This window comes from Oreochromis niloticus, linkage group LG13 (genome assembly GCF_001858045.2).
Source record: "Oreochromis niloticus isolate F11D_XX linkage group LG13, O_niloticus_UMD_NMBU, whole genome shotgun sequence".
NCBI lineage: Eukaryota > Metazoa > Chordata > Actinopteri > Cichliformes > Cichlidae > Oreochromis > Oreochromis niloticus.
Window position 1 is genome coordinate 14,895,796 of NC_031978.2, and position 15,374 is coordinate 14,911,169.

The window sequence follows — 15,374 nt, forward strand, 5'->3', positions numbered from 1 at the left end:
ATAGTCATTTTAATTTAGCAGCCTTGCAATGCGGAACATCTGAGTGGGAATGTGACTTCTGCTCTTCTTAGAGTAGTGCATCAGATTTGGAGTGTTACTACAGCCTGTATTTAGGAATATGCAGGTCTGTAGGACACCGGAGATTTACATGTGGTCATTTCTCAGTGACGTGACATGCTGGGTGTAGAGTAGTTGAGAGATTTTATAAAGTAGTGAGGGTACAGTTCAGCAGATTTAAATGGGTTTACCTGGAACATCGCAGATTAAATGATCTGATCCCATGTAAGGCTAATTAGGAATCTCCTTCTTACAGGGAAGACTAGTTCTCCCCACTGAAGAGCACTTATCCTGTAGCGATGTAAGCCCTCGCAGCTTAATGAGAAGCGAAATGAATCAGTCCTCCAACTTCGCTCAACCATCTCTTAAGTGTAATTTGAAAGCGTCTCATGTTCTCCTTAATCTGTTATAAAAGATCTAGTTAGCAGAGTCAATCCAGAGCCAAAACCTGAGCTCTCTTAATGCGCAAAATGACAGTGTGACTGCTGTTAGTCCGGTTTATTCTTATAAAAAGAACAGCTGGAAGTTTTAGGATAATATGCAGGGATAATTGACTGTCTTTGTGTCCATCTCAGTAAGTAAATACAAAATGCTGTCATTGAGTTTAGCTGCTAAGACGGAAACCAAAACCCGATTGTGCCCTTTTACACACATTTACGTACACACATTTTTGCCAGCAGGTGGAGGCATTGCACTTCTGGCTTCGCCGCTCCAGGAGGCCGCACTTGGTAACGGACTCTTTTATACACGCCCCCGCCCCCCCCAATCCGTCAAATGGAGTTATCCAACAGACCTTTAACCTTACACAGCACTGATAAACATGCACTCTGTACAGACAGAAGAGGTAGGTATTATTGCACAACCAGGGCCACACACTCACAGTCGTGCCAGAGGTACTGCAGAAAACATTTAAATCATCTTGTTCAAAGTACACATCATCTCTGTGTAACATAGTCACTAAATAGTCAATTAACAAATAATTGTTTTTATTACTTCATTTTACATTTATTTTCCTATGACCAAAGATTCTATAATATAAATGCATATGCCCTGTTTATGAAGTCACAGAAATCTTGAAGACAAAAAAACAATTTCAGTTTTATAGGACTGACATTTAACACAAAGACACATTATATATATAAAAATTCATGTAGTACTTCATAACAATATGAAAGATTAACATGAGGGATTAACACAATGGCATCTATAACATGTAGGCACTGTGTGCAATGATAAGACTACAGCTTTCATTCAGGTGATACAAATACAGTGATACAGTTGTCATGTTAAAAAGGTAATAAAAACTTCAATGTGCATGTTTTTTGTTGTGCGCCCTTCAGTGTCTCATGTATGCATATATATAAAGATTTCCTTGTCTTGGAATGTGCTCCTGTGTGTACAGTCATACAAAAAATTCAAGTTAGATTTAATTTCTTAAAACACATAGCTTAAGGTAATATGCATATAATCACAAAATCTCCCCATTGTTTTACAGGAGTGAGATTCATATTTTGATTTGGTGAAGACAAAACTCCCACCCCTGTAGTTTGTACCAATAAAAATCCATCCCACCTTAAATAATTCTAAAGAATACACTGGATAGTTGCTCATGAGCTTGTTGATTAGTTTTTCTTCTGAAGAGAGGTGTAGTACTCGACCAACACCCTCCAGGCTTTGGGGGCCATAAAACCATCCGGAGGGTTCTCTCCACTCCGAGCCAAGCTCCTCATCATGGTGCCAGAAATGAACTGAAAATCCTCATGTCTATGAAATTGTAGAAGAATGGGGAAAAGGGAGTATACAGTGGGAAGGACAGGTTATTAGAAATCAAAATTTGCAAATTCTATGCCGTGATTAGATCTCGACACAAATACCAACTAGGAGACAAACACATATAAATGCACAAGTCTAATAATGTACACGGTCTGATTTTTGTGAAATTTTTAGTTTGGCCTTGAAGTTTTTTTCCTAAAAGTGTGTTGCAGGCAATGTAATGTTTTACTGTTTGGTAAGGAACACCCAAAGATGTACTAATGAGCTACTACGCTTTGTCCTACGCTTTGTACAGCTGGTGAGGGGAGAACTGCACCAAAAACTGTAGCTCAGAACAGGTCTTGACTCATTGGAATCAGTCCGATCCCTGTCTACTCCAGTCTACATGCCAAGTATCCCTAGGTGAGATATTGACCCTCACGTTGCTCTCAGATGCATCAATTGGAGTGTGAATGTTACATAGAAAACACTTAAGCATGGAAAAACATTCTTGTATGAGTAACGCGAGTTGTATAGAGCACTCTGATTGCTCAGGTAGAGAAGTGCTATATAAGAACCAATTCATTGAATGAAGGAAGTGTTTCATGTTTGTGCCGCACTTTTTAGAGTTTTATTTTATGCTTGGAGTGTGTGGAGTCAAACTGTGTCTCAAAAAGCACATGGATGATGAAGGACTTAATCAAATACCACGTGGAACATGAATGTCAATATATGTGAATGTTCATATACATGAAGGTGTATATGTGTTCATATGTATGAATATATATATATATATTTGTATGTGTCAGAGTATATACATTAATATTGTATTCTAAATAGCAATGTTTATTAAACCTGAATGCATTCAAGGTCAATGATTGTGTAGGAGTGAATCTATAAATAAAGTTAATATAGTTTTAAAATTTATAATTAGTTTTTATTTTTCTTTTGTTTTGACTTTTTTAGTTTAAGTTAGCTTCCATAGTGAGTTTGTTCATTTGAGTTTAATATTTATTTAATAATGTTTAGTTTTAGTTTAGTATTATTGGTTTCAGTCTTAGTTGCTATTAATTATTGTTGTATGGATGTGTGAGAGGAAAAATTTAGAAAAACTTAGAACAGGCATTACAATAAAAACACAACTTTTTGAAAGCGGTTGTGTACAACATGTCTCATGTATTTCTTTTTCTAGTTTCTATTTTAGTTGATTACAATGATTTTTTGCAATGATTTTGGGTTTTACTTTAGTTTTAGTTAACTATAATAGCCTTGTTATAGCTCTAGGTGAATGTGCGTATATGTATAATTGTCTGTCATTTCATATATGGGTCATTAGCTTGTGAAAGGAAGCTGAATGCTGCAATCAACCATTAGATATGAAGGAGGGGTAGAATCATATAAGTTTATACTTCTTCCCACTTCTTTTTTTCAGCAATAAAATTTGAGACGCTTATATACAATCAAGTATTGGGTACTGTTATTGTTTTATTTTTATTAGTGTTTGCTAACTTCAGATTATTCCAGGTGGTTAGTAGGGGGTCACTGACCGATCTTTAGGCTGGTGTGAATGGGGCTTAAGCAGTTGATTTGGCATCTCTAGAAGTGTGTGACCCTTTGAGGTTCAGTATTGACTGCAACTTACAAGAAAAACCTGCAGATCTTTCATCACTCACCGGTCTTTGTCATAGAAGTCCATAGCCTTCTTAGTTTTGTTGTAGGCAGCTACCCTGAAGGGAATGATCTCTACAGAGGTGAGGCCTGGGGCCATGGACAGCACTTTTCCACCGTGGGTGGGCTCATACAAGTCCTTTTTAGTCTCTGGGTGAGGCATACCTGCAGGATCCCGGCCAACAATGTAAAAGTTTGCTCCGGCGATCATTCTGGCTCTGCAGTGCCACTGAACCTGAAAGACATTGAAGCTGATATCACATGCACACGTATTTTTTAAAACTTTTAAGTGAGCCACAAGCCACCGCTGCCGCTCACCTCTGTGGGTCCAGCATACATCATAGGGGAAGGGAAGATGGCAACAATGGTGCTGGCTGGGTCCAACACGCCCTCCTCCAGGACGGCATCATGTTGCCTCATCCTCCATTGCAGAGGCACATCGTCGTCTTTGGTCCAGCCACCGAGCGGGTGAAGTAAGAGGACTGGATTTTTGTATCCTCGCTCCAGCAGACGCCGCTTGGTGTCCTGCATGAGCAGGGCGTGACCATTGTGGATCGGGTTACGCAGCTGGAATGCAAACACCGCATCTAAAGACAGAGGAGCGTATGATTAAGTTAACATACAATAGGCACACCTGCTTCATGATCATGCCTTCCAAAATATGTGTCACAGCCAACATGCGCATCATGCCTTTCACTGAACTCAAATACACCATAGGTTTAAATTTACTTTTATCAGAACAAAAGCAATAAAAACGTTGGTGGTGTGTGATGACAGACAGATGTATAGAATTTTATATTTTCCGTACTGTCAGCAAATCCCAAATCCGTTTGACATAGATGTTTTCTATGACAACAGTCCAAAGCTATTTTAAGAAATCACATGTTTTAAAATGTTCTTAGGTGAGGACAAACAGGTTTGGGCTTGGCATGCTATGGAAACTACTGAGACAGACTGTTGGTTTTTTTGCTTTGGGCTTGTTAACAATAAGAAAGTACAGGTTATTGTCCAACTAGTGCAGATAACGCCATGCTCTCACACCGGTAAACAAACCTCAGCACAGTAAAAACACAAAGTGCCAAAATAAACAGTGCATTGTGGATAACATGAATAGGTAAAACAATATCTGCACAAAGCAGTCACATCAAAGTGAGCGGGTGAAAGTAAAAACAGATGATGCCATTTAATTGTTCATTGCATTCAGGAATACAGTTAGCTCCATTAGCTTTTGGACAAAGACACTTCTTAGTTTTGGCACCACACGGATTTCAGATCTAACAATCAAGATGTGATTGGGGTGCAGACTTTCAGCATTTTGATTCAAGGAATTTAACAAAAGTTTTGCATTAACTGTTTACGAATTACAACCATTTTTGTTACCTTGGCCCAAATTATCAGAGGCACAATAGTAATTGGGGAGCTAAACCAATAAATACTGGTTCAACCTGTAACCATACATGGTCATGCCATAATGACACGTGAATGTTCTTCTGTCTTGTTTAACAAGTAATATGGTATGCTTCAGATCCCTTTTGTAATTTGCGTACAAGTTAATCTTGTTTTTATTTTTCCACACCGTAGGCTCTTTTAGAAGTTTTTAGAAAAATCTAAACCGGCCTTCCAGCTCCGGAGTGTAACCAGTGTTGTAAAAATTTAGGAAAACAACTCTTTTCTTTTTTTATTGTATGTATTTTTGTATCCACTGCAGTTATCTTCTCTGCGGTCGCTCCGACCTTTTGGTGTTTCTGAGCAGATTGTTGACCCTAAATTGTTTGCTATCTCTCAGATAGGTTAGACCCCATACTGAAAATTCCACTGAACACTTGGAATGACCTTCAGATGTTTTACTTGTTTAATGTGTCAGGGAATAATGAGAGAACGCACCTGTCCATGAAACTCTTGATTACCCTTGGAAAATGGAGGAGTACATATACAAATTTCTCTGTAATTGCTAAACAGTTAATATTTGAATACTTTTGTTACCTTGAAATAAAGTCTGCACTTCAATCAGATTCTGATTGTGTGAAGTAAAAATGACTGAGGTGGTGTACAGAGGCAAATTTACAAAAACTGCCATTGTCCAAATACTTACAGACCTAACTATACTATATATGCCCACTGATCACAGGACGTATCACAAAAATCACCATGCAGCTTTAAAGTTACCATTTAATTTTTTCCATCTGGTCCTTAGTCAAGTTTTTCTGAAAGACAAAGGGTGTATTGCTAAATACACTGCTTTAATTTTTTCATGTTTTCACCGGTTACCATAGCTGCTTTATTAGAGAGAAATATATGTGTCACACTGGAAGTTACTGACAACAAACAAAAGGCCACTTTTGTGTCTCCTGATTTTCACTGCAGTGTTGTGTTTTAGATTTTCTCACCTGCTTTCATATCTTTGAACTTCTGCCTGAGCTCCTTTGGAGTAAAGCGGTACTGGTCAAGTCCATCGTTCCATCTGATTCGCTCCAGCACCTCCAGATCACCACCTACCAGCCAATCACCTCCTTCCATAACCATCTGCCAAGGATAAAAGCAGAGAACAGTTTTTCATCATTACAAGGCATGATGCTGGCATGAGAACTCCAAATTTTTAACTGCGCACACGTTTAATATCTGCATTATAACCTTAATGTACGGGTGCTGTGGACAAGTAGTGCCCCACTGGCGGGCACAGTGTTCCTCTTTGCGATGCGCGTAGAACTCGGTGTTCCTGATAACAGCCACACGTGAACCTTGGTACTCCAGAGCTACCGCTGCACAGCCCTCCAGCTTCTCCTTGGTCTCAATGCTAACAGGCAGGACAATGGGAATAGACATGTTGATGGCCCCACCTGAGAGAGAAGATGAAGTGATCTTAAACAAACAAAGCCAAGTAATTATCGTTTTACAAGTGTTTTCTTTTTTTACACTGACAATATGAAAACAGGTTCAGCACACTAATGGCAAACACTTCAAAGGGAAGGAGCGTGATCTCAGACAGGAGCTGTAATTAAATATAATAATTATTATTATTGGACAGTAAAGAAATAGTCAAAGAATTAATTGGTCTGTCATTAAATAATAATATCTCTTACAGTTACTTCTTTGCTTTAAGGACATACATACTATATGCTTCACAGCAATTTTGTATGCTTACTGAAATAGCATGTTCTTATTTTAAAAATTAGAAGTTCATTCATGCTTTTCCTTCATTTTTGCCTCATTTTAAAATGAACCAGACAATAATTTGTCTGTGTTATTTACACACAGAAAGAGAAAAGAGGAACAGAGATATTGTTTAACTTCTGACTTACAGTATGAGTACAGTTTGTTGCCACAAATGTAACCGACTTGTAACAACAAAGATTATCAGCATCAACTCTAGTTAAGTGTGGCCACACTTTTGAGCATTCGTTTTTCTCTCCAATTGTTGTGTGCGTGAGCTGCCTTACACCCACACATACTCCGAGATCGAGAGAGAGATCTCACTGCCAAATTGTGACTGGAGAAAATGAAAAAGAGACGAACATTTGAATATTACTGTAAATTAGAAGTGAAACAGCTGAGATCAAATGCTATATTATATACATGCGATGACTGAGTCAGCAGACCTTCTGTAAGTTTTACATGCCAGCACATCAGCCAACCTTGCCAACCCTGCTCCGTAACTTTACCTGTCTTGAGCTGTTTTTGTTCCTAAGCACTTTCACTTGGGAATAATACCACTTACAGCAGGTTATGGAATATCTAGGAGGGAACAAATTTCATGAAGCGACTTGCAGCAACAATGGGATCTTATTACAGTGTGACGCTTGAATGCAGTGAGCTCTCTGGAACGACCCATTCTTTCACAAATGTTTATTAGAGAGACTTGATTTTATACACCTCTTGGCAATGACAGTGAAAATACCTGAATTCCAAGATTAAGAGGCACGGCCCAACAATTCTGTTCACATAGTATATTTCACATTGCAGCTTGTGCTTTGTATCCAGTGTTAGGCTTATATGAGGCTGAAAGCGATATGTAAATGTTGCTAGAAGCTGTTGTGAACAGTTTGCTTAGACATGGCGCCAACATGTTCACATGCAGTTAGGCTGACTGAAAAGATTGCATGCAATGATATACTAACTCCAGGATGTCAAACATAAGTGTCAAACATAAGCCTTTGGCCAGTATCGGCCTGGTCTGGACTCCAGACTGGCCCACTGTATGGCTGGACATGAATTTTGGACTTTGAACAACAAATTTTACAGCTTTTCCTACCAATAAAGACCTCCCCCCTCGCCACTGACAGGTAAATGACAGGTTTCTGTAAGTTTACACATTTACTTCCTAACATTTAGGCTAAAAGAGTCTTGCTGAGAGATTTCTTTCATTTACTGTTTACTGTTGACATTGCACTTCTTTTTCTTATATTAAGATATCTCATCGATTAAATGTGTAGTTAGTTACATTTCTTTGCAGTGGGAGAAAGGGGGTCAGGCCCACATAAGATCAAAGTGTATGTAAAATTAGTCTGACATCCCCACACTAACTGAATCACAATTAATGTCACTTTTAGGAGCAGGGAGGTGGTGTTGTCCCGGGATGTTATCAGAAGGTTTAATGACGTCTCTTACCATCCAGGAGATTGCCAAAGTGCATAGTCTGGAGGAACTCTCTCTCTCTCATGAATCCCTTTAGTGGACTGGCCCAGCCCTCGGCCAAAACCTGCACCCACTGCAGATCCAGCTGTGGACGAATAAAACGGCATCGTCAGCAGGATGAAAAGAAAATAACACAAAATACTTGTAAACCACAATTCCAGTTCAGAAAATATATTTGATTTTCTGAATATATTTTATTTGTTGTATCGAAAATGTATGCATTTCAGAGGTATGCACAAGCAATGTTCCCTCTAATTTTTCACGTGTCTGAGCGAACACACAAACTCCCTGAGCGATCCCTTGGACCACTGTGAGCGACATCAGACGTGTGCACTGTGGTCGTGCCGGCATCTAATCCACCCAAGTTACATGGTTTATTAAAATAATCAAATTACAGCATTTACATTTATGTTAGACTACTTTTAATTAACTGCTTTAGCCCACTTACAATGAAAATGCAAAGAAAATCTAGTCATTGACCTGTGTAGTATGTTAACACTATTGGAAGTAAAAATAACTTGAACTCCAATTTTGAAAACGCAACCTTCTTTCTTTTTTAAAAAAAAGCTCTGACTTGTATTATGAGTCTGTGGTCTGGGAGAGAGTCCTGTAACTCTCTGTCTGCAAAATATAGTATATAATGACCAATGCTGGGCAATTAATTATATAGTTACTTCTTCAAAAAAGTAGCTCAGTTTGGCAAACAACAAAGATTTTTGCAGCTATTTTTTTTTTAAATGCAGCCAAGGCGTTTTTAAATAAACATTTCAAACTATTTACAGAACAATCAGCTGTTCTGCATCAAATCTGATGCCACACAAATTATTTGTGCCACTCCAAAAAATAATTTCTGTCCACTATGAGATAAAGGAGAACAACAGCTTGATACCTGCAGGCCTGACAACAGGAGATGTATCACTCCTGTAACACCTGTAACATTCAGTACTCGCCTCATTGTTCTGACACACACAGTAAAACTACACTACACATTAACTACACAAGATTTGCGCTAAACGTCGCAAATCTCTCACATATCAAAGCACCGCCGTCACTCCTAAAACTTCCCCCCCTTTCTTAACAACTAGATGCCACGTTGTCATATCATTTTTTGATTGGTCGACATGGTACTTTTTTGGACGAATAGGAAAGGGGGAGGGGGGTGGAGTTTGTTTTTGCTCACCGGCGGAGAGTGCTTTCGAGCCTTTTTTCTTATAAAACGCCGTTTTTACCGTTTATTCCGCAGTAAATATAAACAACGACAGTATTCAGGAAGAAAACCAAACATTGCATGTTTTTTTTTTCTTTATCACAACTCTGGTTTTACCACACTTTTTCCGTCAATTGTTCCGTCTGTCCTGCTCACATCTCCAATGGTTGTACACGTTGTCATTAACGTGGCTTCACTGCACATCAGCCACGCCGCTTTGCCAGCTAAAAGACCGGTGTCGGCACATAAGGACGCTGTCATAGCCTGTCAACCACGTTGATTAGCTGCGTATAAAAGAATGTAAATCGCATTATTGGCTGGAGTATGGGATAAGGTGGCATCGTTCTAATACAATATGGGAGCAGCCAGTCACTCACTGACTAACACTGCAAAACAGAATTGTTAAAGTATTAATTTTAATTTCAATTCAGGTTAATTTTTTTGTGCACAACACAGATTTTCTGTGCCCAGAGACCGTGCCAGCAGTGCGCAATTGCGCACGTGCGCAGCTTAGAGGGAACATTGTGCACAAGTTAATCTGTAGGCCTGCTTTAAATAAGTGAATAATTTAACAGTGGAAGGATTAACCGCAGTGGAACATGATAAAAAAGAGACAATATGAGCTGAAGAAGCTGCATATCTGTTAGCATCTGCAGAACATTGACTGACAGTTGTGGGAGAATTTCCCTAATGATTAACCAGGGAATTGGAAATATTTCCTTAGTACACAGTCTCCACACTGAAAGGACCCATGAACAGCTGTCTGTAATGTTCAGTACTGACTCTGATTTCTCATTTGCTATGTGACAGCAGAATGTGTAGTTACCTTTGTGATGCTGATGGTGGGCAGTGTGTTCGCTTCAGCCAAAACATCGTTCACCCTGTCCCCCGGGACAAACAGTTCAGTCACCTCCTCCAGGATCTCGTTTGGTACAATTTTCTACATACGAGAAGAAAATGAATGTTCACAGTTTAATAACGCTGCTCATGTAGGGATTTAATGACCTTTTAAGAGCTTAAACACCACGGTTAGTGCGTCAGAAGCCTTTAAAATATATATTTTTTTAGATCAAACTATACCGCTGGGTGTATGCTGCATATTATTTGTTTGTTTTGGTGCAAAATGGTGGTTTTTTTGCATCATTTGAATTTATTTTAATGTTTTGTGCTAGCACTGAAAGATCCTTCAAGAGATTACTCTTCATCCCTTACAGCAAAACGGTTACAGTAAAAAAATCACTCCTATACGTTCTGCTTCCAAGTGACAGGTACTGTCACATGATTGTTAAGGTATGAAAAAGTAATAACAGCTTAAACTGCCTGATGAACAAGCCAGTTCTGGGAAGAAAAGGTGACACAAGCTGAGGAAGCTCGCCTTGGGGCACTAGCTGAATGGTGCACACAGTGCGCGTAATTACAGGTTTACATTCTGATTCAGACACGGCACACTAAATGAATAGCATATTCATAAACATAGTATTTAACTGAAAATAAAATGCTTTATTTCTGCACTGTTTGAATCTACAGAAGCTCCTTTCAATAAAATCAAACATCTGTGAATGCCTTGCCTGATTTTGTTTGATGTAATTCTACACTGCAGGATTAATCTGTGTCACACTGTATCTGCGTATTCATGTTGACACAGCGGGATTTTTAAAAAAAAAAAAAATCAGTCGCCTGTTACTTCAATGACCGGTGTTGTAAAAACACACATGTTTACACATCCACTCTATCAGCAACCTTTCCTTCAGTAAAGATAGAAGCTTGGCAACAGAATCAATATCGTTTTTAATGCTCAATTGAATCTTCACTGTGTGTACGTGTGTGTAAAGGTCGGTTAGTGTCTTTTCTACAAAAAGCTACACTTTTAACATGCCACGGTCTGGGCTTCACCTGTTTTTCCAGTTTTGCCTTTGTGATATAGATCTATGTTTGTACATACATGAAGTGCAAACATAGTGCTCGTTCACACGCCTTTGAGAAAAGGAAACTCTTTTGTGCATTGCTCAGAGCGCATTACTCAGAGATTATGAAATTTTAAATTATCTCCTTTGTGTTTCTCTGTGTTATTTGCAATTGTTATTTGCTGCAATATAAAACTACTGAATAGTGCCAGGTAGTTCATTGCCTCTAGCTAGTTGTTGCCAACCACTTCCTTCTCATGTGAAAGATTTCATTGATGGGCAGAGAATACAGAAAGATTGATGTTAATTATCAAGACCTATTGTTTGTTTTTAAGGTGGTATGGCCTCCCGTACTATACTGAATTTATTTTAGTACAACAGCTTCATGTTTAAATTAAGATTTATTTCTATTTTGTGTAAAAATAACAGATCAAGTATTCAAACTTTACATCATTTACATAGTGTCCTCTTGATCATGCCACACAGCTGAGAAAATACCAAATGTAAATTAGCACTGTGGGTAGCATCTGTGTACACTGGGCAGTACAGTGGTTTATTCTGCTGGTCTAGAGCAAGTTTTGCACAGGAACCCTACCTGTTGCTTGAGCAGGTCCAACACTTGATGGAGACATTCATTTACGGAGAGTTCTCCGGTTTTCAGAACGAGCTCTGGACGCTCTGGACGCTCGTACTCTGAATCAATCCCAGTGAAACCTGGCAATAAAGCATAGATATCACTGAGATCCTATCAGCATTAATAGTCTCTAATCACTTGAGTGAGCCAGAATTACAACATGTGGTGAACTAGCCTGTAGATATTCAAAGGGTCTGGGATGACTCTCATATCTCATAGATGTTTCTTGCTGTGAGTACCATCAAACTGACCTTTGATCTCTCCAGCACGAGCCTTTTTGTAAAGTCCTTTAACATCCCTGCTCTCACACACTTCAAGAGGCGCATGGACAAACACTTCAAAAAACGGCAGCCCGGAACTTGCGTGGACACGCCTTGCCTCTTCGCGATCCTGTCGGCGAAACAGCACGGATACATGATTTTAATGCATTTTTGATTTGAGGTTGACTTAAAATCTAGCGTCCACCTTTGTTAGGGTATGATTTCAGCCTTAAATAAACACATAAAGGGTGTCCCAGCATGTAACTATTAAGCTTTCCTCACCTGGGCGAAAGGAGAGATGAAACTGGTGACGCAAACGAGGCCGGCATCGGCAAACAGTTTGGCCACCTCTGCGACACGCCGGATGTTCTCTTCGCGGTCTTCGGCAGAAAAGCCCAGATTCTTGTTCAGGCCGTGGCGAATGTTGTCTCCGTCCAGTGAGTAGCAGGGGATCCCATGGGAAACGAGATAATCCTCCAGGGCAAAACTGATGGTAGTCTTTCCAGCACCGGACAAACCTAGAGGTAAAAGCGTGGTGGGTATAGTAAATAAGCAAATTGATCCCAGTCTAAATATGGTGGAAAAACTATAAAGATTTACCAGTGAGCCAGATGGTGCAGCCCCTAAAGCCCCCCTTGGTGCCCACGACCTGCCCTCTCTTGCTCCGGCTGACATGGTGGGCCTGGTACACCACATTGGTCGCCTTGTTGAGATTCTGAAAGAGAAACAGCAGGGGCTCAAAATATATCATAAATATATAGAATAATATATTCTAACATGTAGGCCTAATATAGGCTCAGAAGCAGACAAAAGGGTATTTAGTGTGAGTGTATTCAGTTCACAAACCAAATGACATATTTACCAGCATAGACATCATAGACAAGTCTCACCTAATGTTCATGATGTCATAGAAAAAATAGCATTTACTTTTCACTGGATCCTTTTTAATTTACTTCCAAGTCATGTAAACTAACATGTCATGTATAATTTTTCAGATTCAAAATCAAACTGGTTCTACAAGGATAAAGTGACTACGTGGACAAGGATGTGAATGAATGGAGCTGTACAAACTTATAAATGGGAGGATAGGGAAGCTCATGAGGGATGCAGGCAGGCAGGCAGGGAGGGAGGGAGGGAGAGGAATAATTGACAATGTGTCCAGTGTGCTGCCTGTAGCCAAGCGATGATGTGGCAGTGCTCGTACCCACACGTTCACCCTCTGCACCCAATCCCCCTTCTTCCCTACACCCTTACGCCTATAATGCCCACCCAGTATGAAAGAAGTTGAACAGCCCTAAGGACCGCACAGGATTCCAGCTGCCATTGGGTGAACCTGTGTGAAAAGAGCCCTTTTTTACGGTGCAAACACAGCCTTGGTTGTAAAAATGCTGCACTCTGACACACCACAAATCAAGGTGTGTTTCAATCAAAGGAGATGGAAGGCTTACCGTGTGTAAGAAATATACAGACCCACACGCTGTGGGAGAGGCCTAGACAAACAAATAAATATAGGAGCCACCTTCCACTGCAGCCTCCCGCTGGCAAAACACCACCTCATCATGAATACAATGATCATCATTCACTATATAAAGTTGTAATACCTTTTGTATTAATACCATCCCACCTTAATATTTTTTTTACTGTCTTTTCATTTCAATCCCCTTTTCCTTTTCCTTTGTTGTTGCATTCCCTTTAAAGAATGTGCCTTGTGTAACTCTTCTCCCCTCGCTCCAAGTTCAACTTCCACCCTCTTTCTCAGGAAATCACAGGGGATAAATACTCATGACTATGTCAGTGAATTCCTCAAAGAAAATGACACATGAGTATGTCTTACTGTTTAATTGCTCCTGAATTGCTAAGCATGGGAACTCTGAAAGCTAACTCAATTAAATTTGCTAATACATGTCAAAAGGAGCAACTATTTTGCAACTTCCTTAGAAAAGTGACTCTGATTTTATCAAGAAAGCTGACGATTAATCTTCATGGTTGCATCACTGTTACACACTGTCAGTAATGATGCACCTCTTCAGTGGTGTATCCCTCATATGTGACTCCACATATGTCTGCGGCATTCCCGTGCAGCATCACTCTGGCACTTTAACAGGGGCCTCTTTCTCCCCCCTCTCACAAGACACCCTATGTTATGAATGAACTACACTGACATGGATACGTTACTACAACAACTGTCCCATTCAGAGTTGAGGCAAGTCTACAAACAGCCACACCTGGCAGGACAGTAAAACACACACACACACACACACACACACACACACACACACACACAACAACAACAATAAAAAATGCCTGAAAGTGAACACTGATTTGCAGAAATTACATTTAAACAAGTAATCACTCCTAAGGGAAAAAAAGAAAAAAATTTCTGCACGACCAGCAGACCTCCGTAGTAAGATCATCGTTTTTAAGGTAGGCTTAAAGCAGGTAGTCTGTATTAACGTGACACTAAGTTCGCACACATGTCGGGCTGCTGGCTGACACAGTACATTTCGCTTTTTGGGGGTCTAATCTGATGACAGCTTACAATTCTGGTGTCTGTCTCGACCCGTTATCTCCATATCTACTCACTGTGCGAAGCCTCTTCACTCCGGACATTTCGCTCTACTGTTATACCGCCAAAGGACTCCTGGACGCCGGACTCGTACCGCTGCACACACGCAGGCCTGGATGTTCGTCGGATGCTGGATCGACTTATAAAGCAAGAAACTTTTGACTGTAGTAATCGAAAAAGGCGACGGAGGGGGTGTTTAAAAGAGACTTCAAGACACGTAGCACTCCACTGGCCCTGCCTCCGGCCCTCCTCCTTCGACGTTAAAAAAAAAAAGAAAAAAAAAAGCGAATACCGGCAAACCTCAAGAAAGACGGGACGAACAACAAAATCGACTGGATCGGGTAAAGCTGGATCTATTCCCCCCAATGTCACAAATTGGCAAGCGTTAGAGAAAAATTCACTCTTACTGAGGCGTCAAGGAAGTCGCTGGTGTCTCCTTATTTCCCCCAAACACTTCCAGACGCCACTGGCTCACACCACACCTCACGCCATGTATATAAAAAAATCTCTTTAAAAAATCCAGTCATAAAAGCAGCAAGTAAAAAATTTCTCCTGGTTGGAAATGCGGCTATTTTGCCGGTCTGTCACAAAAATGGGGCAACAAGGGGTTAAATGTAGCCCACGTTTAATGATTAAATGTAGGGCACAGTAAGGAAGCACTAATGAGAGAATGAGTCCCTCCTTAAAAGGGGTC

At 40.0% G+C, this 15,374-nt stretch overlaps 1 protein-coding gene across 1 annotated transcript; it reads right to left on the reverse strand.

Moving 5' to 3' along the window:
• Positions 1-1,026: 1,026 nt before the first annotated feature.
• Positions 1,027-15,059, reverse strand: LOC100695448 (bifunctional 3'-phosphoadenosine 5'-phosphosulfate synthase 2). The gene is made up of 12 exons (XM_003438267.5): positions 14,698-15,059; positions 12,715-12,829; positions 12,397-12,632; positions 12,106-12,244; positions 11,816-11,934; positions 10,143-10,256; positions 8,083-8,194; positions 6,109-6,314; positions 5,865-6,000; positions 3,796-4,064; positions 3,483-3,712; positions 1,027-1,821 (listed from the first exon to the last, which is right to left on the reverse strand). The coding sequence occupies exons 1-12, from the start codon at positions 14,722-14,724 to the stop codon at positions 1,680-1,682; spliced, it is 1,845 nt and encodes a 614-aa protein (XP_003438315.1). The 5' UTR covers positions 14,725-15,059; the 3' UTR covers positions 1,027-1,679.
• Positions 15,060-15,374: the final 315 nt, after the last annotated feature.

Coding starts and splice junctions, on each gene's coding strand:
- LOC100695448 (XM_003438267.5), bottom strand. CDS start 14,724: ATGTCCGGAGTGAAGAGGCTTCGCACA. Junction 3,713..3,795: donor TGTATGCTGGACCCACAGAG/GTGAGCGGCAGC, acceptor AATGTCTTTCAG/GTTCAGTGGCACTGCAGAGC. Junction 1,822..3,482: donor GACTTCTATGACAAAGACCG/GTGAGTGATGAA, acceptor ACAATTTCATAG/ACATGAGGATTTTCAGTTCA.